The following is a 27,987-nucleotide window of genomic DNA, read 5'->3' on the forward strand; positions in this document are numbered from 1 at the left end:
GACACACCCCTGCCTCTCTTAACTAAAAAGGATCCCTGCCCCTATCCCAGGTTTATATGATATTTATACTCAAAGTGGGATGGGAGTAGGGAGAAGAGATACCACCTCTACACACTGACTCAGACACTAATGGATTTCACCCTTTGTCCTGCCTTACAGACCTTGAACCCAACTCCTCACATGTCAAGTGTATCTACCCTATAACTCTCAGAAACTTTTAAATGATCCCAATGAGATACTTTTTAAAAGACTGCCTCTGAAAAAAATAAAAATAAGACTGCTGCTGCCAGCATGATTTCCACATGATTAATGGGAATCATTTATGCAAGTGGCATCTTGCTGAAAGTAACATAATGAATTACATGTTTGCCAGGATCACTTCATGAAAAAGACTGCCAAGTTCTAAAATTATTCAAACACTAAAACGAAGTCAAGCGGCTGTGGCACCAGCATTAATTGGTAGGTGTTTACTTTTTAATAACCAACTTTCTTTTTTATGAACTTGTAAGAATTAAGATGATTTTTTATGCCCTCAAAGAAATAACATATTGCAAAAATATTTTAGGTGAAATAACACAAATACAAATAAGCAACTGTGTACAAAATAATTTATTACAGCATTATATAGGATGGCATTATTTTACAGTGAGTTTTTTTTTCCTCAACAATTATGAATCTAAATAGCTTAGAGTGAAGGAAAACCATTTTAATTAGAATGGCTTCTCTAGATAAAATCTCCCTTTTTGAACTCATATTTGCCTTAAAGGAAAGTATTAATATTAGACATATTTACACAGTTCTCAAAGAAATATACTGAATGATTCCATTACTGTTTTCTGCACAAGATAAAACAAAAACCTATACTCCCCCCAAAAATATTGCTCAACAATGTTTTATTAGTTAAACTAACAATAGTTTAAATTCTCATTTTGCTGATACAAAAACGTATTTAATAGTCAATACATGGCTATAAGAGTAAGAATGTTTCCTTATAATCTGTATTCTTCCCTATTACGCTCCCTTGAAGCACACCACTTAGATATAAACTACTTGTTAAAACGCAAAGCAATTTAGTCAAGATAGCATAATTCTTACCCATGGGTCTTTAAAAGACTGATTTAGGGATATGCAACAAATTTACCAGTGAATTTCCATGATTAAGAGGCAAACAAATCCCCACATTCTGAATCATCTATGTAAAACTGGAGTACCCTTACTCAATAGAAAGTATCCATTTTCATGGATATTAAAAAGGAAATGGTAAATCATTAAAAAATTAAGGTGGAAAAAAGGGAAAACTGAAATAAATTTTAAAATAAACCTTTATGTCTGCCAAAAAATAGTTTCATATTGTTTTTAACATACAGTTTACACTTTAAAACTGATGTGCTTTAATGAAAAAGCAAGCAAATAAACAATAATACAACATACCAATAATAGATCAAAACACAGATTCTGAAACCAGGATGTAAAGAAAATAATACAATGGAGCTGTATACAACTTAGCTTAATAAGAAATTATATTCATGATACAGAAGTGACAGCACCCATCACAATGCTGATAATCTGTAAGTTTAAGAAAACTGTACAAGTATAAACAGGTAATTTTTAACAGATGTTTATGTAAATTGGCAGAGTCAGATAAAGGACAAAATAAGTTTACAGAATACTCCATTTAAAAATTCTATCCAATTATTTCATTTCACACCTATATTAAAATACACCCTGAAAAGGAAACCTTGACCGGAATTCAGCTCTGAGTCTTACAGGAGTCAACTTTCTATAGGATTTCAAATTTCGTTTGCCAAGACATCATAGTTAGCTGTATGGTTGAGTGCCACACTGTGACTGTCCACCTCGTTCACACCAGGCAGGAAAGCAGAAGTGAAAGGAAGCAGGTTATGACAGGCCACCCTGTATTCTTCATACTGGGAATTACAGTGCCCAAAGCTGCCATCAAGCAGTGCCTCGGAAACCTTTAGTAAAGTCTATCAAAAAAGGTGAGAATAAAATAATTTTTAGGAAAAAAGGTTGGTTACTCATCATTGTAATAATCAAAAGATGCAATGTATTAAGGAAAAGAAAACTGGCAAGTCCTCGGTGTAAAATAACTTCTTGCTACCCGCAGAAAGTAATCACCTCAAAACAGGAACATTTTATTATTTTTTATTTTTTTAATTTAAATTTGATTAGTTAACCTGTAGTGTATTATTAGCTTCATAGTAGAGTTCAGTGATTCATCAGCTCCACACAACACCCAGTGCTCATCATATCACGTGCCCTCCCCAAAGCCCATCACCCAGTAACCCCAACCTCCACCCACCTCCCCTCCAACAACCCTCAGTTTAAAACAGGAACATTTTAGACATCAATTCTGCAAAGCCTTAAAAAAGTAAAATTCTAATACTTGACAAAGTGACTCTCTGAAACTGATCACTAATATGAAAATGTCCTTTATTAACCACAATGGTTCCCATTTACTGAGGGCTTACTATGCGCCAGGCAGGGGCTAAGCCCTTCGCATTGTAGTGTTTCAGTCAGTCAACCCTTCCACCAAGCAGGTAAGGTAAGTGGTACAGACATACCCCATGTTACTGCGGCTCGCTCTATTGCGCTTTGCAGATACTGTGTTTCTTATAAATTGAAGGCTTATGGCAACCCTGTGTCGAGCAAGTCTACTGGCACCATTTTCCCAACAGCATTTGCTCACTTTGTGTCCCTGTGTCATATTTTGGTAGTTCTTGCAAATATTTCAAACTTATTCACTATTATTATATTTGTTATGATGATCTGTCATCAGTGATTACAACTTGCTGAAACCTCAGATGATAGCTGGCATTTTTTAGTAAGAAACTACTTTTTAAATTAAGGTATATGGATTGTTTTTTTACACATAACACTACTGCACACTTAACGGACTACAGTATCGTATGAACATAACATTTATGTGCACTGGAAACCAAAAAATTCACTGGACTTTGTTGTGCTATTCACTTTATTAGCAGTGGTCTGGAGCTGAACCCACAGTATCTCCCAAGTATGCCTGTATTTTCATCCTCATCTGCCTAATGTGTGTGACACAGATCATAACCAGCAGAACTGAGATCCAAATCCAGACATAACTCTGAAGGTCCACTTGAGAATTATGCTGTAAAGACACACGTTTTGTCAGAGCACTCAGTATCCATAAATTCGCACAAATCAATATGAAAAACCTTACCTTTACATTTTTATCTTTTATAGTTTCATCCAATCTAGTGGCAATAGCAATTGCTTTCTCTTGCCTTGACTTGTCCAGAAAATACATCATTTTAGCACCTGAAATACCAAGACACTACAAAATGAGTGAATTCCTAGATCTTAAAATTGATTTGATTGACATCGACTTAAACTAGGGTTCCAAACATTTAATCAGCAGTGGGTTGAAGCTGGCTACTACCAGGACTTGGAAGCCCAACTCCCAATTCAGTGACATCCTATTGACAGACTAGGGCTACAATGGGAGTGTTTATATTATGGCAAAACACTACAAATCAGGGTTTCTTCTGTCACAAAGAGATGGCTGTCAAGCACGTACAAGGAGACCAGATTTAACAACTGCCCCTCCCCCTAGAAATGCTGAAACTCAAAATATAAATATGGGCTACCCTGTAGCATCATTCAATATTTCAGCTAAAATCATTTTTTAATGATACCCTCAAATAAAACTAAGGAACAAATTACTGCCACAGATAAGTGTGGCAGAGGTACAAAAGGAAAATGCTTGCATGTTCACAAAGAAAATACGTAATTTTTAAATTTTTTTTATCCCTATTCCTATGTAATTTTTTTCTGCATCCACTATAATGATCATATGGTGTTTACCCCTTCTCTCTCATTGATGCCATGTTTCACACCAATTGATTTGCAAATATTGAACCACCCTTGCAACCCAGGAAGAAATCCCCCTTGATCACGGTGAACAATTTTTTAATGTATTATTGGATTCAGTTTGCTACTATTTTGTTGAGGATTTTTGCATCTATATTCATCAGGGATATTGGCCTGTAGTTCTCTTTTTGTACTGTCTTTATCTGGTTTTGGTATCAGGGTAATGCTGACCTCACAGAATGAATTTGGAAGTTTTTCTTCCTATTTTTGGAAATAGTTTGAGAAGAACAGGTATTAACTCCTCTTTAAATATTTGGTAAAATTCACCTGTGAAGCCTTCCCTTTCACAATGGAGATAACAGGTATTCATTCAATTAATAACCTCTTTCTCAATGTCTGTGTCTCCTCTATCTCCTGGTCCATATTCTATGCTCATTTTTCTATTGGGCTTTTATCCATTTATATTGTTTATTGTTAGTTTATGCTTTACATATATTATCAGCTTTTTATCAGTTGCGTATCTGTAAATTTTTTTTTCCAATTGGCCTTTTGACTTTCTTTTTTTAATTTTTATTTATTAAGTAATCTCTTCCCCCAACATGGGGCTCGAACTCACAACCCTGAGATCAAGAGTCACATGGCTCTACTTACGGTGTTTTTATTTTTACGTAGCAAAAATTACCTTTTCCTTAGAATTTCATATATTTGGGAAGGCATTTCCCATAATAACAATAAAGAAATGTTTTCTTTCATTATCCTGTTTTCTTGGAAGAGAAATTCTTATCTGCCCTTACTACCAAGAAGTTGTAATTTTTCATAGGAATTAGTTTTTCTCCATAGACCTCAGAATCAAGAAGTTTCCCTTTAGAACAAGAAAACTTAGGTTGAAATATTTAAATATATGGCTTACTATAGGAGCATAGTTAATTATATTATGTACTTCACTTTGTCCCCAATTCATTTTCCACAATCTTTTGTTCAGTTTAGCTTCTTATCCATCCATGCCATTTTGTCATTTTATGAATTTGTATAAACTGCCTAAAATCCTTCCTGTAACAGGCAGGATATAAATAAATCCTCAAAATACAAAATACGCAAAGTAGTAAAAATAGAAGAAAAAAATAAATCACTCGTAGACCCAAAATGTGAAGGCAACCACTAAAGCTTCCATATGTATTTCTTTTCAACCTTTATCCCATGTAGGTGTTTTTTTTGTTTTGTTTTTTGTTTTTTACATAGTTGAGATTATATTGTATGTTAATTCTGTGTACGTATTACAAAATTATTTACCTGTTCTTACAAATTTTTTGAATAAACATCACTTTATAGGACTGCCTGGTTTTCCATTTCATTACAAACCTACTACTATTTCCCCTCTTATTAGACATACATGAAATTTGTTTCCGTTCTTTTTCCCACACTCACACACAGCATTTCAGGTATTATCTTTATAGTTAAAGCTCTGTCTCTGCTTTGGATTAACTCTTTAAAATTATTTATAAAAGTATGACCACAGCAAAAAATCACAGATAACATGAAGCTCTTTTTTTTTTTTAAGATTTATTTTATTTATTAGAGAGAGAGAGAGAGAATGCGTGCACATGAGAGAGTGGAGAAAAGAATCTGCAGCAGATTCCCCTCCACGCAGAACCCTGCGTCAGACTCAATCCAGGACCCTGAGATCATAACCTGAGCCGAAACCAAGAGTCAGACACTCAACCAAGAGCCACCCAGGTGCCCGGATGTGACGCTCTTACTAAGGATGACAGACTGCTTTCCTACATGGCTCGGCCAGTTTTACACATCCAGCAACAAAATACAAGTGTGCTTAGTCACCATGTCTTTACCATACTTTCATCTCCTTTTTCCAAACAAACAAAAAAACCCTTTCTTAATTTGAAAGATCAAAAATGGTATTGTGTTCATTTCTTTTTCTATGATAATTTGTAAGGCTGAATATCTTTCCAAACTTTTATTTCATTTCTTTTTCATTTCTTTTTCTATGATAATTTGTAAGGCTGAATATCTTTCCAAACTTTTATTTTCATCACATTCCTACCTTTTCCATAAATGTTTAACCCTGGGAGTCACACACTGACCTGAAAGCAGATGCTGAAGAGAGGTACCATTGTGTTTGAGAAAATCCTCATTAAAACTTTCCAAATCCTTGTTGACAAATATTTTCTGCATTTCTTGAGATAGAACTTTGCTCACAATGTCTGGAAGATTACTATGATTAGACACTATAAAAACAAAACATTTGGAATTTAAAATTTTTTAAATCTGTCCCTTGAAACAAAATCAACTGAAATACATTTATATTTATTATTAAGCTTGATACATCTTACACAGTAAAATATTGCTCCTTTGGAATATAAATACATTCAAGCTTAAAAATGCACTAATTTCTAGCATACCTTTGCTAGCATGTTTAATTTATAGATGTACCATAAATATTATCCTTTTTTTGCTTTATATTATTGCAAATCTCTTTAAGATTTTGACTGCTGAAGACAGTCATATTCTGGTATGTCTGAAGACTACTGAACTGTCATATATGCTTTTACGTTAATATTACCTTTTTTATACTTACCAGATTTAGAAAATTTAATTAAACATTCATGTAACCATGGGTGATTACTGTTGATGGCAAAAGCTCGTTTGACAGACTGCAGCATTAACAGGAACTTCCCTGTGTCAGAAAAAAACATAAAGGTAACAGCATCAATATTTATGTACGTTATTTTAGTCACTTTATTTTAGCCTCACTTAAATCCCAGTAACAAAATGTTACCTTTCCTGTAACATTCATGAGCAAAATTCAAAGCTGACTTTGGTTATCAAAGACAACTTTTATTTTTTAAAGAAAAGCTTGAAATCATGTAGAATTGAATGCTTCAGGTAAACAATTTGTGTGACTGTTCAAACTATTCTCAAATTGGGTTTGATCATAATACTCTAACTGATTGCCCTGTCTCGTTTGGAGCAGCAAAGGAAAAAGGGATTGGGAGCCTTTATGGAAGGCTGAAACAGAACTCTAACAAATGAAAAGAAAACCGATTCAACTGATAAAGATTATACCGAATATAAGGATTAACAACTGAATTCAAATTATTACCTTTTCTAAAATATATTTCAAATGCTAATAGATGAGTGTCAATGTTATCAGCAACAAGGTTCTTTAGAGGTATAAGGAACTTGATAGCTTCTTCTAATGGATTTTCTATCTATTTTGAAACAGAAAGGAAAATTACTACATTTAAAAACAGCTACACAAGTTAAATTTCCCCCAAGCCTCATATTAATACATATCTAAAGTAATTTACAGTTCTTTTTATATGACCAAATAAGAAAACATTTTAAAACTATCATCTGTAAACAAATTCAAAATAGTCAATAATTTCAAAATGGAAATAGCTCTATTGTTTTTTCTGATTATAAACTCAATATAATCTCATAAAACTCCAAAAAGTCCAGGAAGTTATTCCATAGACTTAAGGAGATGGGAGACCAAATACTGACAGCCCTTATTCTTGAAACACTTCAAGTAAGGAGGCAAATACAACTGCATCAAGTAACTGGAAAAATGACCAATTTAAAACCCTTATACTAGATTCCACAGTAAATAAACCTGAAAGTTAAATATTTCCCTAGATCTGATCCCTAAATAGCTACAGAAACTTTGAGAAAATCCCAGAGATGAAGTGCATTCTCTTTGTAGCTAAAACCTATCGAGATATATAAAATGTTTCCAAACAGATAATCCCAGAGATGAAGTGCATTCTCTTTGTAGCTAAAACCTATCGAGATATATAAAATGTTTCCAAACAGATAATTGTCTGGCTGCTATAACAAATTACCAAAAATTTAGTGTTAATAAAGCAGCACATATTTATTATCTTGGCAGTTCTGTGGGTTTAAATTCCAACATGGGTCTCACTGGGCTTAAAAATCAAGGTGCCAGAAGGACCACATCCCTTTTGGAGGCTCAGTTCCCTTTTCGGCTTCTCAAGGCTGCCCACAGTCTCCCTGCTCCCTCCTTCCCTCCTCAGAACCAGTTAACTGGAGGGCTGAGTCCTCCTCACACCACTCCAACCCCCTCTCCAGTCTCCCTCTACTTTGAAGACCCACTGTGATTATACTGGGCTCAGCCAGGTAACTCAGGCTAACTTCCTTATTTTAAGGCTATCTGCCACATTAATTTCTCTTTGCCGTGTAATGTAACATATTCGCAAATTCTAGGATTTGGAATGTGGCCAGATTTAAAGGGCCACTATGCTGCCCACCACCACAATTCTATGTATGATTTGCATTAACCAAAATTTCCATATTATCACTCAAAAATAATTGACTACTATCATAATGACCTTGAAATATTACAAAATGGCTTCTGATCTCTAGATTTAATTAAAACATGTTTATGACTAGAACAGAACCAAGTAACATAAATCCTACAAATAAAGACAGTAAATTCATCTCACCCTTTCTAATTTTTCAGGTATAAGTTCTTCTTTGAGACCACTGGCTTCTTCTTCTTCTTCATCTCTTTTTTTCTTTTGATTTTTTTGTTGACGTTCCCTTTCTGCATGCTTTCTCTCTTCTTCCAGTTTAGCCTTTTTCTGAGCTCTTCTTTGTTTACTGAGCATTTTCTTCAACTCTTTGGCTGACAGGTTTTCTATAAATACCCAAACACCCAAATGAATACAAATTCTAAATCAAGGTTTCCATTTTCCTCACTCTTCTGCAATACACAGTATTGTATTACAGCAATACAGCTTTAAGAGCAGAAAGGTGGAAGAGGCAAGGATACAGACGTTTTTAGAAAGTGTATTCCCACTGCCTAGCACACACCCCGGCACAGAGGGCAACCGGCAAATACTACATCGACTAAAATTAATCAATTCTAAAAAAATAATAAAAATAAATTAATAATAAAATAAAATTAATCAATTTTGGCCCAGTTCCACCTCCTACACAATACACGACTTGAGGCAAACATCTTGCTAAGTCTCAAGTCCCAATCTGCATACAGTGGGGTGAGGACACCAACGATCTTCTTGGAATATATCAAGAATAAGTGAGACAGTGCATTTACACATACTTGTGATCTGTTCAGAAATTTGCCTCCATGCTACTATTCTCAAATATTTGTAGATACTAACATTTTTGTGAATAAAAAGCTGTACAGGTGTTCTCACTGGCACTATTATTTTCAATCAACTAGGCACTAGAAGTCGTAAGAATATGTATTTTTCCCAAAGGGTCTCACAGTTATTTGAAAAAAAAAGAAAAACAAAGAACCCAGACATTTCTATTTCTCCCCAATTGGCCTTACTGAAGATAAAAATAAAAAGGATTGCAGGGAGTCTCGCAGGCTCAGTTGGTAGAATGTGGGCCTCCTGATCTCGGGGTTATGAGTTTGAGCCCCACGTTGGGTGTAGAGATTACTCAAAACAAACAAACAAACAAACAAACAAACAAAAAAACCTTTAAAATAAATAAATAAATAAATTTTTAAAAATGGTTACAAGTCCTCCATTAGGGCTATTTAGAAGTATCAGCTACAGAATATGATCCTGCTGACTTTTTCTAAGCACCTCCCTCCTTCCACCCATCATTTTTTTAGCATATAAGCAATCTGATATCTTCACATCCATTTGATAATATGCTTTTCTATATGTTGTTTATGCTAATGACATTCTGAAATGTAGTGTTCTTTTCAATTCTTCAAACGCAAGTTTCTTTTCAGTTACCTGAATTTATTTCTTGTTGTTTGCTCTCATTGGTTAAGGGGTTATCATACAATTTCAAGTATATTTCAATCGCTGATCTAGCAGCCTTGAAATAGAAGGCATGTCTTCTGAGTATATCTTCTAATCTCAAAAGGTCAACATAGGCACGGAGGGTCATCTTTCTCATGCAGTATGTATGGAAGTCAAATTGATCATCGGTTATCTCAAAAAAATGCTTTAAAAAAAAACCCACAAAATTATCCCTTACATATATGTCAATAATGTCCATTTTTAAAAAGAAAATCATAAAAAGCCCCAAATACAATGCAACAGTCACAATTCCACTTAGTTGCCCTCTCTACTGGGCAGTCCTTAACACTACAAAGGACATCAAACTGTTCTTTGTATTCAACTTAAGTTTCTGTTACAACAATCCTTGGCCATTCCCTATAAATCATGTTTTGTGATGATATTCAATTTCTGTGTAATAAGTTAGATGATCAGATTTTTTTAAACCCTGAAATCAATACATACTCATTTTTTGCTCTAAGGAAATATTTCTCCTCAGTATTCCCCCAAATCAGCATGGCAGAGTAAAACAGAGCTCTGAATGAAGGTCAAATATATATAGGTTCACATTAAATGTTTACAAATCAGACTGTTCGACTCAACTGTAAGTTCTCTGAGGGTGAGCCCTGTCATCTCTAACCCCACTGCCTGGCATAGGGACTAACATTCAATAAGCACAATTTTTGCCAACTCAAGAGAGAAGATGCTTATCAGGCATGTGTGACCTCTTAATGTCCTACAGCCTGAAATATTTAATCTACGTTAGGAATAAAATCGATACGGCCAATTTCATAAAGTTGTTAAGGAATCAAATAAGATATTTTAAATTTCATTGGACACAGAGCATTATGATTTTTTCTCATTCAATAAACTCCTATCAATCTACCAACGTTCCATTTTAGCAACTATTAATCTGTAGTCTATGTATAAACAAACATAGTAACATTTTCCTAAGGAGAGAGTTCAAGACTTTCATTCAATTCTCAAAGGGTCCATGGCCCCAGAAGTTGAAGAACTAATTCCTTACATGGCAAGAAGACAATTAACATCCCTACTTCAAAACTATGTATCCTTTTATATTCTTTCTTACATGCATATCTACATCTTCTTTCTTTTCCGCTATTTTCGCTTCTCCAAAAATACATAGAAAAATGAATGATTCAATACACAAAGCCATTAAGCTCTTCCCCTACTTCACCTGCCTTGTCCTAGGAGCCAATAAGTCACTGTGCAGAAGACACATGAGTATTTGTCCACATTATTTCATCATTTTAGTTGTGTTGGTAATTAGAAATACTCTATACACAGAATTACATTAAGTACCTGAGACTTTAAGGGAAGAATTCTAAGATAAAAAGAATAAGAGTACGCAATGTGGAGGGGGGGGAAATTCGAAAAAATGAACATTTAACATTAGTTGATAACTTTAAGAATCATGCTTTAATAGGTGGCATTTGAAAACTGCATTCCTCTCATTAATAAGACAAATCAACTCTTATAAGAATTAACATGAACTTGTTTTTTTTTTATCAAAAGATTACATATTTCATAATGCTCTTCATGGTTAATGTAAATCAAGTTATGTCTAGCACCGTAAGATCTTAAAATTCAATACAACTGAGGAAAAACGGCAGTGCCAAAAATCAAGGAATACAAAATGAGATGATAACATCTAAAAGATTACAGGACTTTTTTAAAGTTGAGAAACATTTATGTGTAAAAAGGCAGACACAAGTTTCAAGAGACACTCTAGCAGCTTTAGCAGACACAGATTCTAAGTCAAGTCTTAGAGGGAGCCGTAGGGAACCACAAACAGTTAAGCCGCCTCTTTACCAGTAACAGCCCACAGGCTGCCTCTCTCCAGTTAGTCTTCGGTACATAGGGTAACCAACTTATCCCAGCTGGCCTGGGGCTTTCTCAGTTTTTCCAATGAAGCCCTGTGTCTTAAGAACCTGCTCTGCCCCAGGCAAACCTGGATGTTGGTCACTCTATAGTAAGCTAATGACGGTAGACAGGATACGGCTAGAGTACAACAGAAAAAGTAGGATACTAACAAAATAATTTTGCTTTGGGAAGAAACGCTATCCTGCAGAACACTACTTAGAAACAACTAATCTTAGCTTTTCTTTTTTTTTAATTTTTAATTTTGGAATAATTATAGATTCAGAGCAAGTTACAAAGGTAGCTTAGAGATATCCTGTATACTCTTCTCTCAGTTTCCCCCTGTTAAGTTATATCCTATAAACAACAGTATGAGAACAAAACCAAAAAACTGACATTGGTACAATGTGGGTATATAGTTCTATGTGAGTTTGCCACATGTGTAGATTAATGTAACTACAACTATAATCAAGACACAGAACTATTCCATCACCACAAAGATCTCCCTTATCTACCTTGGGGTGATTTTTTTAAGTCTCCAGATTTCTAAAACACAGAAATCTACTAGCTGACACAAACAGGTGTAGTTTCCCCATACTTTAGCCAAACAATAACACAATATGGTCACCTCCCAGCTTCCTGCAGAAATTAGATACCCAAATTTTAACATATAGCTCAGGCTCTTAACCCAATATTCCTGTCATCATAAACTACTAGTTCTTTTGGGGTAGGGGGAGGGTAATGCTGGCAGGAATTGCTTAACTTGTCAAAATTAGGCTTGAATCGAAGTAAGACAAGTCAGTGGAGAATTAAGAAATGCTATTCACAGCTTAAGAGTGTGGTTTCCTTTAAGAATTCCCTATTAGTCCCTCTCCTCTCACCCAGATGCTCCCACTCCATTACTTCTCAGAGTTCCTGGAGGAGACCAACAAGAGCTCATATCTAGAAAGACAACAAAAACCTCTGACTCAAAAAATAACAACCAGACCAACTAGAGTAGTATGCAACTCTATGCGCCTTATAGAAAATCTGTCATTATAAAGCATGTATCAACTGGATCAAGATTAAGATGCACTAGAAGACCAATTTATGAACTGCCTATGATTCTGATCTATCGGAAGTTCTAGATCTTATCATAAAGTTTTTGAAATATGTATTACTGCTCTGTTTCAGATATAAACCAGCACACTAAAATGATGAGAAACTAATCACCTGGAAAAAAAGGAAAAGAAAGAATTCTTAAAAGATAAAATAGTTTAAAATTATTCTGAACACAAGTTTATATCCAATATTCTGAAGACTGTTGTTTTGTTTTGTTTTTAATAAAACTCAAGTCCTAAAGAGATTGGGCTGGACTTCATAACCTTTACATATAATCCTAAAATCCTCTGAGGGGGGCAAGATGAAAGCAAAAAAAGTACTACACTGGACCATTCCAGAATTCTAACATTTTCAATCCAATTACTAAAAGCTCACAGAAATATATCATAGCTGAAACTGCCCTTGAAGAGAGAATTCTTGAATGAATTTTTGAAGGCAGAAGAAAAGCCTAGCCCTTATTTGAACTTGTATCTGTATTTGTTGAAGGTGAAGGGAAACTGCAAAGTTTTATTTTTGAAAGATGCTCATTTCTTTACTAAAATACTTAAAATCCAGGCACAAAAGCAACTCATGCAGATACTTATTATAATAAATCTATGAATTCTGTAATTACTCTTAAATCCTCACAAATTATATCACTGAGAATTCTTTTAGATTACATTACTTTTATTAGAAATGAATTTTAGCATTAGTCACTAAATATTAATCACCCTATTTGTACTAAGCGTTCACATTTCTACATATAACCACTATAAGAGTTAAGTCTTCCTTACTTTTACTATGAATTACTCACTATAAAAGACTAGCTTACAAGTGGCATAAGAATAGGCTCTTTTTTTTTTAAATTTGTGTCTAGTTTCTTCTGTCCTCAAGCATTTAACAAATTTGAAATAAAAACAGTTAAGTTTCTAGCAACAATTATGTAACATGAACAGAGGGTTACAATTTCTGCCATATTTTAATCTCTGATAGCCAATGATTTTTTATAATTTTTTTCTTCAAAAATGCTTTCTATCAGTCAAATCCTATTTCTTGAACTAGACATAGTTGATCTGACACTACAGAATTCTATTTCATGTTACTCAGCCCACATCACTAACATTTAAGGGAGAGCATAATCTAAATGAAAGTAATGGAACAGCTATTCATCATACTCTAACAATCCTCAATAAATATCACAAAGGAATATGCAGTCATTAATGTTGGGAGGAGTGGGGCTGCAGCTGGAGATATAATGATCCTAAGGATGTGCAAATTTCACTTTCACAGAAAATCTGATCAATGTCTAGCTGCGGTCATGCTGGAATTACTGACGCGTAAGTACCTAGCAGCTTCTTCATTCAGGAAACAATCTATGCTCACTGAGAACGTCCTGGTTTATACAAATCTCTTTCCTTAATAACAAGAAGAATGTGTCTGAAGTACTAGTCATCTAGGACTGCTGAAACAAGCTGGTGATCTACAGTGCTATCACAGAAATAAGAGCCGGATTTAAACGAGAATGCTTGGATATTGCCTCAATATTTCACGTATCCCGAGGGCTTTATATCTTTCAAGGACAAGATGAGGATTTTCCCCAGAGATATAGCCATGAAGCCCAGGCCTAAAAAGAAAACAGAGAAACCCCAAACAAACAAAAACCTAGGTTATTTCTAAGAGGGCTCAGGTAGAATCCTTATTCCGGTTCCCAGCAAAAGCCACCCCCTAAGATAGAGCCTTTTTTCTGGGTCCCCTCAGAAGCTTCACACGGGGAAAAAGGCCAAAGTGACTGCGGAGTGCAGACATCAGGCTCACCTGACTGCGGCGCCTGCGGCTTTATACTGCGTCAGCATGGGAGCAGTGGCGCCGACTGAGCCCACAACTGAGGGCTGCTGAGGACTGCCTCAGGCGTGCTTTTGTGGCTCTTTTCCTCCTGTTGTCCATTTGGAAGGAGAGTGCTTCAGAGATGACAAAGAACAGGAAAACAAAATTCACACAAAGGAAAAGAAAAGTCCCCTCACTAAGGCACATCACGCATAATCCTAAAAGCAAGTAATAAAATAAGCCTGCAATCGAGCCACAGACTGCCGTATGAAGTCTCGGACATGAGAACAAGTGTCCTGGGAAGACAAACTGGAGAGAGGCTGACTACAGAGCAGATCCGGACGTAAATGGGAAAGAGGTGGCCATGAGCTTGTGTGTCCTTCTGGGCCAAGTGAGGAAATCAAACAATGGCCCGATTACAAAATGCAAATTTTGAATATGTGTTAATAATATCAATAATGGCTTGACAAATCAATCTTTTCCTTCTTCCCTCAGACCAAATTATGCAGACGTGTCACAATCATAACCATTTGAGGATCAAAATAAAGCAATCATCTATTCACAACCTCTGAGTGTCTGAAATGCTAAAGATCCAGATTTTTTTTCACAATGAAGTTTCCAAAGTAGTTAGAACAGGTAGATGATCCCATGTAAAAATCAACCTGCCTTTTTCGTCACCTTACAGGAGAAAAATAAAGTCAAAATTCTACAACTTACCCTTTCTACTTCATGGCATTTTTTCAAGGCATCCCCATACCTCCCCAGTCGCTGGTAAGCTGAAATGCATTCAGTTTGAAACCACATACACTGCATTTCATTTAGATTTTCCATGGCAGATGTTCCTTCCTGAAAAGGAAGCATTCAGAAATACAGGAAGCAAACAATAAAAGAGATCCTAAAATCCTCATTTTCTCTTTTACAACTATGGCTACAAGTATTATTATGCCAATAAATAGCAATAAGCAAATACCACAAGGTTCTTCCAAAGGCTCCTGCTGATTCAAAATTACATAATGTCTTATTCACCCAGCTCTGTTGGGGTATTCAACACTCTACCAAAAAAGACCCCAGATTGCTGAAGCTAAGTTTTTAAACACCAAAACTTTTATTTAAACCATTTAAGACAGGGGCTTCTGGGTGGCTCAGTCGGTTAAGCATCTGACTCTTGGTCTCAGCTCATGTCTGGATCTCAAGGCTATGAGTTCAAGCCCTGTGTTGGGCTCCACACTGGGCGTGAAGCCTACTTAATGAGTGAATGAATGAACCACTTAAGACAGTAATGCTATGAGGCATTGCCTATCTTCTTCTTTTTAAGCAAATGCTGTTTAACCTTTCCTTGCTGGCTCAGGGTCACTATGATGTACACCCATTATTGCAGAATCTGTTAGGAATAGTTCCAAGCCTGCTTTCCAGGTTCCCAGTCTCCTCCCTCCATCTTGGGCTATCGGTTGATACTTTCTTCGTGTCCATGTGTCTGCTTCCTGTTCCATGCCAACTCCTCTCATTTGCAGTGGGCTGACAAAGCCAAATATGGGTATTTGTGAAAAATACTTGCTACCTCGGGTTCCATGAGAATTCTGAGCAGTGTAAGACCTAAAGCACCTAGTTTCAATGGAGGGCCACTGAAGCTTTGTCACAAGTTAGAAGAGTTATTTCAAACGTATTTTATGTGACCCCCAGGGAAGATGGTAAAGGTACACGTACATAAATAATTTCAGTCTTCAGTTCTTTTTCACACTCATTTTTGGGGGACCAATTTTCAGCATTCTCATTAAAAGTGTAAAAACTGGTTATCTCTCAGTGAATGGAATTATGGCTGTATGCTATTTCTTCCTTATGGTTGTATATATTTTCCACTTTTTGATAACTACATATTTTTGTAAGAAACCTACATTACTTTTAATTTGAATATCTTTACTAACTACAACTGTCCAGCTGGAATCAGCAACTCTGTACAAAAACTCTAAAAAAACTGTGAAAAATCTACAAGAAGAAAATGTGCCACTTCACTGACTTACTAGCATCAGGTAGAATCACTTATAATCAGACATAGAGTGACTGTTGAAGGTTAGCAGTCTTCCTCCCCTGGCTCAGTGGGCTATCCACCACACATTAGGACCATGCCTGGCCAAGGAACAAGGGGGGCTGAACAGAAGCAGCTCTCCATCTGGCAGGACAACTTGTCAAGAGTGGATGACCAGACGAAATTCTGACAAGTCAGCTGGATCACAGATTTCAGGGACTCCACTCCTCAAGCAGCCAACCCTTCCCCTTCGTCCTCATTTTGTGGTGCCTTTTCAGACACATCCTGGCTGACTGTGGCTTGGGGTGTGTATGTGCATGTTGGCTTTTAAAATCACTGGACTTATTCAACTTAAGAAGTTTTATATATTCATTTTACTTGCACTTCCCTTCTAATCTCCACTCTGGCCTTAGGGTGGTTCTCTCCTGCATAAACACCGCTGCTTTCACATCTATTCTTGTACCATCTTCCCATCTCTAAAACTGTGCTGCAGTGTGAAGGGCATGGAGGAGTCTGAACCCCAGCACTATGTACCATGTGATACCTTCAGAGCCTCATCACGTTGCTGCAAAATGCCAGACACGTGGTTCAGCGCTACATGAACATAAACACTACCATGATTTTCCTCATTTTGTTTTTCTTTCTCCTAACCTGATACCCATCATTCTTGCTAATGCTTTCCCCCTACAATACATCTACCATTTTGCATCTATTGACCCCATGGCGTGTGAATTTCAGAAACATCAGTCACTGTAGTTTCTTGCTCCAAATACAATTCTAAAACATGAGTTTTAGTGTCAGAGACCCCTAAGCTGGAATCCTGGCTCCAAAATGAATGACCAGCTGGGTGATCTCCAGCTAGCACAGTACCTGATCACTCTAAATATTTTCTTAACTATAACATAGGAGTAATGATATTAGAGAACTGGTAGGATTACATGAGACTATGGATATAAACTACTTAGCTCAGTGCTTAATAATTGGTAAAGCTACTAGTTCCCCTTACAAATGGTATACAAATTATTTGCATTACTATAAATATGAGACAGCAGAATTCAGGCAGGTTCAGATGAAAAAGCCATTTTTCTGATGAGTGAGAGACAACAAATGGTCTATAGGTAGTAGCCTTTAATGAAAATTTAAATGTGTGAGATATAGAGATATATACATACACATATTCCATACATACACACATATCACACACTAAAATTTTCATAAAAGGCTACTACCTATAGGCCGTAATAAATATACATATATTTCATATATGTGATATATATACGTATATATGAGATATCTGTATACATGACAGATTATTTATCAATACCTACTAACACCAGACTTACAAGATGAGATCTTATTGTTTCCCTGATTACTAATGAAAGCATCTTTTTTGGTCATTCCATTTTTCAGTTCTGTGAACTAACTATTCACATCCTTTGCCCATGGTTCTCTTATCTTGTCTTTCTCTTACTAAGGTTTAGTGTGTGTGTGCATTTTTATTTCTAGGAAAGTCTTCTAAGTAGTTAAATGTTCACAATAAAAGCTCAAGCTAGTCTGTGACTTCTAAATTATAGGAGGTTTTGATAAACACCCTGACACAACCAGAATCTAGTTAACATTTAAGGAAGGTGGTACACTGGGGCTGCATTAGGAATACCTTAGTATCACAGGGCACAGTGGTAACTTACTTTCATCTAAAATCACTTACTCACAAACACCAGCACTAAAGCCCTCCACTGTGTACGTAATGTGAATTTAGACGTAAAAATTATTTATTCCCAAGTATCTTCATTAAAAGTTGGAAATTAAACTTGGAAACATGGTTTCCTCATTATGCCTCAATGTCACAATTCAATGTGTATTAAATAACTATTTCAGTGAATTCTTTGTGGAGTTCTTTATAAATTCTTATTCCATCATATGGATTGGAAATACCTTCTCCAATTCTATGGTCTACCTTCTCATTTTGCTTATGGTTATTTCTGTTATAGGTAAACTTGAATACTGTCAAATGTATTAATTTTACTTTTACACGTGTTTTCAATGCCTTAAATGCTTCCTACCTCAAACTCTAAAGATAAATTACAATACTTCTTTAATCAAACTGGAACTGATTTATGTCCAGCAGAAGAATGTCATTTTATTTTTGTCAATACAAATAACTAACTGTGCCAGCAATGTCTTTTCATCTCTGATTCTGAAAGCATCTCTGGCTATATACCAAGCTTCCAAATATGTGTGAATCTGCTTCTGAGCTTACCTGTTCTATTAGTCTACATATATTTTTAACCATAACCTTACTATTTTCATAACAAGACAGAAAGTTCACATGGTAAAAGATATGTAAGGATGGTGAAGGAGGGAAAGGGAAAGAATAGATGTTTAGCCCAATAATTTTGGAGAACTTAAATTCTAAAACATCAGAGACTATAGTCCACAAATGTTAGTTTTTTTTTTTTTAAGATTTGATAGAGAAAGAGGGATAGTGTGCCTGTGCGCATAAGTGGGGGGAGGGGAAGAGGCAGAGAGAATGTCAAGCAGACCCTGCACTGAGAGCGGAGCCTGATGCAGGGCTTGATCTCAGGACCCTGAGATCATAACTTGAGCCGAAACCAACAGTTGAACGCTTAACTGACTGAGCCACCCAGGGCGCCCCCACAAATGTTAGTTCTACATAGAAAGAACTCTATGAGCAGTTCTGAAACAACTGTAAGAGAGAAATTAAAAAGTAGCCACAAATTACTAATGAGACAAAAGAGCTATAAATTAAATATTACACATAAGAACCGAAGTCTGGCATATTGTTTATTTGTGTATAAAAGTATTGTGCTCCTTTCAACCATCCACCACCAGAAGCGGGCGCGCGTGCGCGCGCGCGCACACACACACACACACACACACACACACACACACTCAACCACAGTAAGAAACCACACAGGACACGATCTAGATGGGATTAACACAAATAGTAACACAAATGAATTCTTTTGAACTTTAGTGGCAAACTTCACAAATCATCATAGAACTGAAGTTTAATTTTACTAACTCAGAAAAGTATGTGCTCACATATGGTATTTCCTACCCTTGTGAACTTGGAGCACATTTCCTCTGCTTCTTTTATCATATTTGCTCGAAGCATGTACTTTGCACATTTGGAATTGATGAATCTATCGGCTGTGTCCAAAGACTGTGCTTCATCCATCCACTTTGCAGCTTCTTTGAGATTACCTATGTGCTTTAAGAAATGAAAGTATTAAGGAAACCACAGTATTTATAATTAAGAGATTACGGGTGAATATAAATTTAAAAAGTTGATAAAAACAAACTAGAAATTTGGTACCATGTTTATCAAATTTATCTAGAAATCTTTGGATAAATTACAATTCACATTTACTAAGATATGTATCAAGGGATTACCACTGATTATACCACTATGTAACATAAAACTCCCTAGGATTATTAGAGTCATAGAAATAGATTATCAGGATCCCCTAGAAGTTATTTTTTATACAGAAAAAACTCCAAGGGTTCTTAAAGTGGCCAAATTCATCAACTATTGAAAAACATGACTAAGATTTTACCTTGTAAATTTTTGCTTTCATATAGAATAATTCTATTAGAGTTGGAGTACTAGCAATTGCAGCATTAATATAATCCAAAGCCAAAGAATACTGCCCAAGTTTATCAAAGTGCTGTGCCAGGAAATACTGAACCCAGAGCAGTGTTGTTGGGGGTTCCTTCTCCCCATTCTCTGCAAGCAAACAAACATAAAATTACTATAGAGAGGCAAAGTAAAGCAAATCACATACTTTCCCCTTAATGCAAGATGAAATTAATAATTACTATAAGAATAAGCAGTAAAACCCCAGAAAAACAACCAGTTTCAACAGGGAAAGGCAGGACTTCATGCCATAAAGTTCAAATAGTAGCAGCCAGGCAGAGAAACAAGATGCTGATTTCATAGGCTTCTAACCCCTACCTCACTCCGAACAAACCGTCCGGGGGTTAAGAGGTAAATTGGTCTAACTTTATGAATTCTCTGGCTGAGAACTCAAGGCAGGAGGCCCAGGAAACTCAGGGGAAACAGCTGGGTGAAGAGAAGACCCTAACTATCACTGTGAGACTCCACACAGGCAAGACCTGCCAGGGCTTTGCATTTCCTAGGTCTCAACTGTACATCAGGGGAAGCCAAAGTTGAAGTGTATGAAGAGACGTCCCTGACAAGGTGGAATGAACCCTACTATGTGACAAAAGCAGTCACACACAGTCAGCTGAGCTCTATTCTGTTCCCCATTCTGAACCTCGAGCTATACAAGAGTAGATAAGAAATACTAAGCTCTCAAAACGGATATAGGCAGGGAAGACATATAGATCTGAAATTAGGAAGAAGAGAAAGGAGAACTTACCCACACCACAGGAAAAAAAAAACCAGGTTTCCTAGTTTCCTAGACTAGCTAATCAAATGAAAGAACAATGTGAACACAGAAATTAGCATAAATTAAAACAATAAATAAAGGAATGAGATAAGCATTTATCTCGTTCCTTTTATATAAACCATATTTCAGGGAAACCAAATATTTGATGAGGGCAAGTTCATAAATTTAGAAGAAGAATTCTAGGGGCACCTGGGTGACTCAGTCGGTTAAGCATCTGCCTTCAGCTCAGGTCATGATCCCAGGGTCCTGGGATTAAGTCCCACATCGGGCTCCCTGCCTGCCGCTCCCCCTGCTTGCGTGCTCTCTCCCTCTCTCACTCTCTGTGTCAAATAGATAAATAAAATCTTAAAAAAAAAAAAAAGAATAATTCTGGTTATTAAATGCAGGGGGAAAATGATTCGAATGAAATAAGGGATTGAGGCAATGGTCCTCAGGGGCTGCCAAAATCATCAGGTAAGAGGAGCTTTTTAACTAGCAGATCAGGCTGACCACGTCTGAACCTGGATCAACATAACATCACAAAGAGAAACACCCAGAATATCTTCTGACTCCAGATGTGAAACAACAGGAAGTACAAAGCATCACGTAAGAAGTATTCACAAGAAACCTGGATCTAATCAAGCCTATAAATCTAACTATAAGTTTACAGGAAATACAGAGAGCAAAATATATTAAATAATACCAGGAGAAAGCGATCAGCCAAATCCATAATATGGGACATTCCGTAAGACAAATGACCTTTCAACAAATGGCATTGCTTTTTTTAATGGGAGAGGAGGTTACTGCTCAAGATTAAAAGACTATCAGACTATCATGGGGCGCCTGGGTGGCACAGCGGTTAAGCGTCTGCCTTCGGCTCAGGGCGTGATCCCGGCGTTACGGGATCGAGCCCCACATCAGGCTCCTCTGCTATGAGCCTGCTTCTTCCTCTCCCACTCCCCCTGCTTGTGTTCCCTCTCTCGCTGGCTGTCTCTATCTCTGTCAAATAAATAAATAAAATCTTTAAAAAAAATAAATAAATAAAATAAAAGACTATCAGACTATCAGAGACATAAAGTGTAGACCTTTGTTGGAGCCAGATTCAAATAAACCAATCATACAGAGACATTTTTTGAGGTACCTGGGGAAGCTTGCATGTGGACTGGGTGTTAGGTATTATATATGAGCGTTAATTTGTGTGAGATAGCACCATGGCTGCATCTTCTGTGTAAGTGTTTCAAACCGTCAGAGATGCACGCTAAGGTACAGACAGGTAAAACAGGATGTATGCCTTAAAAATACCCCAGAAAAGAAAGTAGACAGAATATAACTTCAGATAGGACTGGCAAAATGTTGGCCACAGGGGCTGGGTGATGGGGACACAAGAGTTCATTCTGCTATTTACTTCTATGTCTGTTATTTCATTATGAAGTTTGTTTCAAACTAACAAAAACGAAAGGGCAATAACACGTAAAAGACACATGAAGAACTCAGACTAAAGTTACCATCTGCATGACTGAAAGCATTCTAGAATGTTTACTCAACTAAGATGCCTTGATTTACATATGTCCCTATAAAGAGAGAAACGAAGGACCAAATCATACAAAATTTAAAGTAATAATAAAGAGTAGAAAGAACAGAGAGGTAGGAATTTGGGGAAAATGGGTTTCAATATAAACTAACTGTATGATCTTAGGCAAACCCCTCAACCTCTCAAGTCTGTTTACTCATGTTAAAACAGAGTTAACTCCCACCTTAAACTAAGCAAGATTGAAAGTGCTCTTTTCATTTTATTCACTAACCCAAAACTATTTAGTAAATAGGTATCATGTAGCACATACATAAAATATAAGCTAGTTTTATCATAAGTGATTAAAAATGGATTGAAATGAGTAATCAAATTCCAATTCAATCTAATTTAAACTTACCATAAGGGCTAAAAAAGTCACACGTTTTAAGAGAGGCTTCATAATTCGTAACAAGCTCCTGGATTATAGAAATCTGTTAGAGAAACATAGTTTTAAAATTTTTAAATATTTTATTGAAGGTATTTATACATACTGTGGAGTATATTAGATTTAGAAACAATGTAGAGGTTATTTCAGGACTATAAATTAACTAATCTACTAGGGTGTCTGTTTCCCCCAGCACCCCCCATGTGAGAGGAACAGAAAATATACTGTTTTCTTCATTAAAAGTAAAAGAGAATCTCATTAATTTCTCATCTCAAAAAGTAGGTTTGAGTTTTCGAAGGACAAATTATCAATAATTACTACAAAAACTTTTTTTTTTGCCAATACTTTATTTGCCTTTTGCTTCTCACTGTTTCATTGTGAAGTTGTAAGCCATTATATACACAGATTTTCTAAAGCTACTCATAACAAAAAGTCAAGTGCAATGATCCAAATGACACGTGATTCAATGGAAAAGGTTAAACTCCTAACTAGATGTTTACACTCCCTTTACTTTTAGTGATCATTTTGATGAACAGATTTGCATTTCAATGACGCCCTCAAGTAGGACTGAAAAGCAATAAGCCACACTAGTAATGTGCTCTGCCCTGAAAGTGGCAAACAAAAAGTGACACAAATTAGAAGTGCAAGAGAAAAAAAAAACAGCTAATATATATATAATTGGTTTTAAACGCCTATTGATGTTAACTGTTCAGAATGAATTGGAAAATATAACTATCTTATTTGAGAACTTCAAAAGAGTAAAGGTCTAGGGCACCTGGGTGGCTCAGTTGGTTAAGCTTCTGCCTTTGGCTCAGGTCATGATCCTGGAGTCCCAAGATCAAGTCCCGCATGGGGCTCCCCCACTGAGGGGGAGCCTGCTTCTCCCTCTGACCTCCCCCCACCCCGTCATGCTCTGTCTCTCTCAAATAAATAAAATCTTTTTTTTTAAGAGTAAACACTTAAAAGTGAAGGAAATTTTTAAAGTTTTCTAGTTTTAAAACATGGGATACCACTAATACTACCAGACAAAAAGAACATACCAGATGGGAACGACAGTAAGAAGCCAGTAACTGTTACAAGTGCTTTACATGTATTAAAATAATAATAGTAATAGCCAACCCTACATGGCATCACTGTTTTAGGTACTTTACTTGTATTAACTCATCCTCAAAAGAACCCTATGAGATGTGCACTATTATTAACTTGATCTTACAGACGAAAGGAAAAGAAAAATAAGCTGAAAAGCGTACCATGGTGAAGCCAGAATTTAACCCAAGCAACAAGCCTCCAGAAAGTAGCTTCTAACTACTTGCTGTATCAATGAGTGGATGAGACAAGGCACATTTATAACTACTTGGGCAATTCTCTTGGACTCACAGGGATACATTAAGACTAGAGACTAATAGTAGGACAGGAAACTTTCCCTGATCTGATCAGTTTTAGTGCACAAAACACCAAGTGGTTCCCATTAAATCAGCCAGAGCGTGGAAAACATAAAATGATCTCTGCAAATGATATGACCTTACTTGTAAAACCCCTAATAATTCCATGGCACCTGGGTGGCTCAGTCAGCTAAGTGTCTGATTCTTGGTTTTGGCTCAGGTCATGATCTCAGGGTCATGGGATCGAGCACTGCATCAGACTCTGTGCTGAGTGTGGAGCCTGCTTAAGATTCTCTCGCTCTCTGCCCTTACCCTACCACAAAAAAACAAAAACAAAAACACCCCAAAAAACCCAAAACCCCTAACAATTCCAAAAACAACAAAAACTGTTAAAACTAACAAATGAATTCAGCAAAGTAACAGAATACAAAGTCAACACACAAAAGTAACAGGATACAAAGTCAACACACAAAAACCAGTTGTATTTTTATACAGGAACAATGAAGAACCTAAAAAAAAAACTACAAAAACAATTCCATTCACAATAGCATCAAAAAGAAGAAAATACTTAGGAATCAACTTAAGCAAGGAAGTGAAAAACTTATATGATGAAAACTACAAAATGTGGCTGAAAGTAGACATGAAAAAATGGAAACACATCCCATGTTCATGGATTGGAACACTTAATACTATTAAGATGTCAATTCTCGTCAGCTATAGTTCAATAAAAAAAATTTTAATGTCAATACTACCCAAAGAGATGTACAGATTCAATGTGATCACTATCAAAATCCCAATAACACTTTGTGTGTGTGTGGGTTTTTTATGCAGAAATAGAAAAGCCCATCCTAAAATTCACATGGACTCTCAAGGGACCCAAAATAGCCAAAACAAAGCTAAAAGAACAAAACCAGAGGACTCACACTCCAGATTTCAAAACTTACTAGAGTAAGTTATAGTACAGTAATTAAAACAGTGTGAGAATGGCATAAAGACTGACACAGGGACTACTGGAATATAACAAAGAGCCCAGAAATAAACTCCCACATGTATGGTCAAATGATTTTTGACATAGATGCCAAGACCACTCATTGGGGATCAGATAATCTTTTCCCAAATGGTGCTGGGAAAACTGGATATCCATACACAACAGAGTGAAGCTGGACCCTTATCTAATACCACATATAAAAATTAACTCAAGAACCTAAATGAAGGACCTAAAAAAATAAAACTCTTAGAGAAAATATAGGGCAGAAGTTTGATGACACTGGATACAATGATTTCTTGGAGATGACACCAAAGGCATGTACAAAAGAAAAAAGACAAACTGGACTTCATGAAAATTTAATTTTGTGCATTAAAAGGCACTACACAGAGTAAAAAATGAAAAGAAACCCACAGAATGGGAGAAAATATGTGCAAATTGGATAAGAGACTAATATCCAGAATATATAGAGAACTCCTAAAACTCAATTAACAAAAACACAACACACTTCAAAAATGGGCAAAGTACTTGAATAGACAGTTCTCCAAAGAAGATATAAGAATGGCCAATCAGCATGTGAAAAGATGCACACCACCACTAATCATCATGGAAATGCAAACCAAAACTAAAAGGAGATACCACCTCACACCCAGGAAAATGACTACTATCAAAAACACAGAAAACAACTTTGATGGGAACACAAAATGGTACAGCCGCTCTGGAAAACAGTATGGTTACTGCCTCAAAAAACCATGAATAGAACCACCAAATGATCCAGCAACTCCACTTCTGAGTATATACCTAAAAGAAGGGGAAACAGGGTCTTGAAGAGGTATTTGTACACTCGCGTTCACAGCAACATTAGTCACAACAGCCAAATGCGAAAGCAACCTAAATGTTCATCGATGGATGAAGGGATAAACAATATTTGGTATTTGCACACAACTCAGCCTTAAAAGGGAAGGCAGTTCTGCAATATGCCACGACACAGATGAAGCTGGAATACACTATGCTACATGAAATAAGCCAGTCACAAAAAGACAAATGCTATGATTCCACTTACATGAGGTACTCAGAGTACTCAAAATCAAAGCGACAGAAAGAATAATGATGGTTGTCAGGGGCTGGGAGAAGGGGAAATGGGAAGTTATTGTTTAATGAGTACAGAGTTTTAGTTCTAGAAGATGAAAAGAGTTCTGGGATGGATAGTGGTGATGGCTGCATAATAATGTGAATGTATTCAATACCAATGAACTGTGCACTTAAAATTATAAGACAGTAAACTTTATGTTTAAAGTGTATTTTACCACAATAAAAAACAAACCAACCAACATGAGATTCTTGAAGTGTGCTCCTCAGAGTATTAACATCATTAATGTTAGCATTAGCAACACCTGGTAATTTGTTAGAGATACAACTTTTCGTACCAAACCCCAGATTTACAGAATCAGAAACTCTGGGCCCAGCAATCTGTTTTTAGCAAGCCTTCCTGTTAATTCAGATACACACTAGAGATTGCAAACTGATATAAAAATGTTACCCACAAAATCTACCAACTATTATTATAAGACAAAATTAAAGGTAACAGACATTTTTAACCTACCATGACCAATCCCACCCCAACAATCTCACTTAGAATATCTGTAACTTTGAAACTTTTCAGGCTTAGACTTCAGTATTCCAGTTTAATTTACAGAGGCAGTTATTTTTTCATGAACTCACAATGCCATCTATTGGTAGCTGAAAAAACTGCAGTTAGAGCAGGTTTTAGGTAAAGGTGTAGTATCTTTGAATTTCTAGGGTAAAACATAATTTGTTTTAATAATTTAAAAAGTACAATGAAACATATACTGAAATTACACATAATTCTTTATAAAGGAATATAAAAACTACTGAACGAAACAGATCTCCAGCTTCAGGACTTCACAATACAATCTGATTAAAGAAAAAAAAATCAAAATAATTAAAGTCCACATGGAATCACCTAAATAAAAAAAGTGGAGAACACCAGCAATCCTGGTTCATTAGGCATACTTCTTTAATCTAAAAAAATCTGGTTTTTAATCACTAACTTAGTAGTAAAGTGAAAATCTTCCAAATTTGTCTATGAAATTAGTCTAAAGAATTTTATTCAGATATAAGGACCAATTTCAAGCTTACTTACCCTTTATATCTCAATGAGGAAGTAAACTCAACTACTTTTTTATAAAATTTAATATGTAATGGATAATTTCTTGAAAACAGTATTTTGCCACTGCCATTAAATCAAGAAATCCAACCCACTTGAGTTCGTTATTTAAGATCACAATAAAAACATAAAAGTCTCAAAATTGACATCTTTTTTTTCTAGTTTCTTTTTTTTTTATTTTAATTTTTTTTTTTTGTTATATTATGTTAGTCACCATACAGTACATCCCTGGTTTCTGATGTAAAGTTTGATGATTCATTAGTTGCGTCAAAATTGACATCTTAAATTATAAAGCCAAAATTTTTTATGAACTAAAAAATTTCCAAGTTCAACCCCCTTCTCTTGATTTAAATATTTGTGATCAGGATTGAAGCAGCTTTATTTTTGCTAATAAAATCTAACTTGAGCAAATTCCTTAAGTATGGCCCTTGACCTGCTTTTCTTACGTGTGAGTTTAAAGAATTATTAACCTTAAAGGCAAAGTTCTAGAATGCCATATCCAATACACAATTTTGCACAATACAGATTTTTTACATACACATACAAGTCACATGTCTAAAATAGTTACTGCAACACAAAAGCT

The 27,987-nt window shown here is 35.9% G+C and overlaps 1 protein-coding gene across 8 annotated transcripts in view; it reads right to left on the reverse strand.

Moving 5' to 3' along the window:
* Positions 1 to 591: 591 nt before the first annotated feature.
* Positions 592 to 27,987, reverse strand: part of NAA16 (N-alpha-acetyltransferase 16, NatA auxiliary subunit) — a 62,063-nt gene continuing 34,667 nt past the window's right edge. For 7 of the 8 annotated variants that reach the window (XM_034665246.1, XM_019796020.2, XM_002915870.4 and 4 more), the window contains 11 exons: positions 22,823 to 22,895; positions 20,061 to 20,230; positions 19,562 to 19,714; positions 15,174 to 15,302; positions 9,624 to 9,837; positions 8,352 to 8,545; positions 6,989 to 7,097; positions 6,464 to 6,562; positions 5,970 to 6,113; positions 3,221 to 3,318; positions 592 to 1,988 (listed from right to left, as the gene is read on the reverse strand). In XM_034665246.1, coding sequence (XP_034521137.1) covers positions 1,791 to 1,988; positions 3,221 to 3,318; positions 5,970 to 6,113; positions 6,464 to 6,562; positions 6,989 to 7,097; positions 8,352 to 8,545; positions 9,624 to 9,837; positions 15,174 to 15,302; positions 19,562 to 19,714; positions 20,061 to 20,230; positions 22,823 to 22,895 — 1,581 coding nt within the window. In that variant the 3' untranslated portion in view covers positions 592 to 1,790. Of the gene's footprint in view, positions 1,989 to 3,220; positions 3,319 to 5,969; positions 6,114 to 6,463; positions 6,563 to 6,988; positions 7,098 to 8,351; positions 8,546 to 9,623; positions 9,838 to 15,173; positions 15,303 to 19,561; positions 19,715 to 20,060; positions 20,231 to 22,822; positions 22,896 to 27,987 lie in introns of those variants that run through there. The other variant, XM_034665249.1, reaches the window with a different exon arrangement.

The sequence above is a fragment of the Ailuropoda melanoleuca genome, chromosome 7 (assembly GCF_002007445.2).
Source record: "Ailuropoda melanoleuca isolate Jingjing chromosome 7, ASM200744v2, whole genome shotgun sequence".
In the NCBI taxonomy this organism is placed as follows: domain Eukaryota; kingdom Metazoa; phylum Chordata; class Mammalia; order Carnivora; family Ursidae; genus Ailuropoda; species Ailuropoda melanoleuca.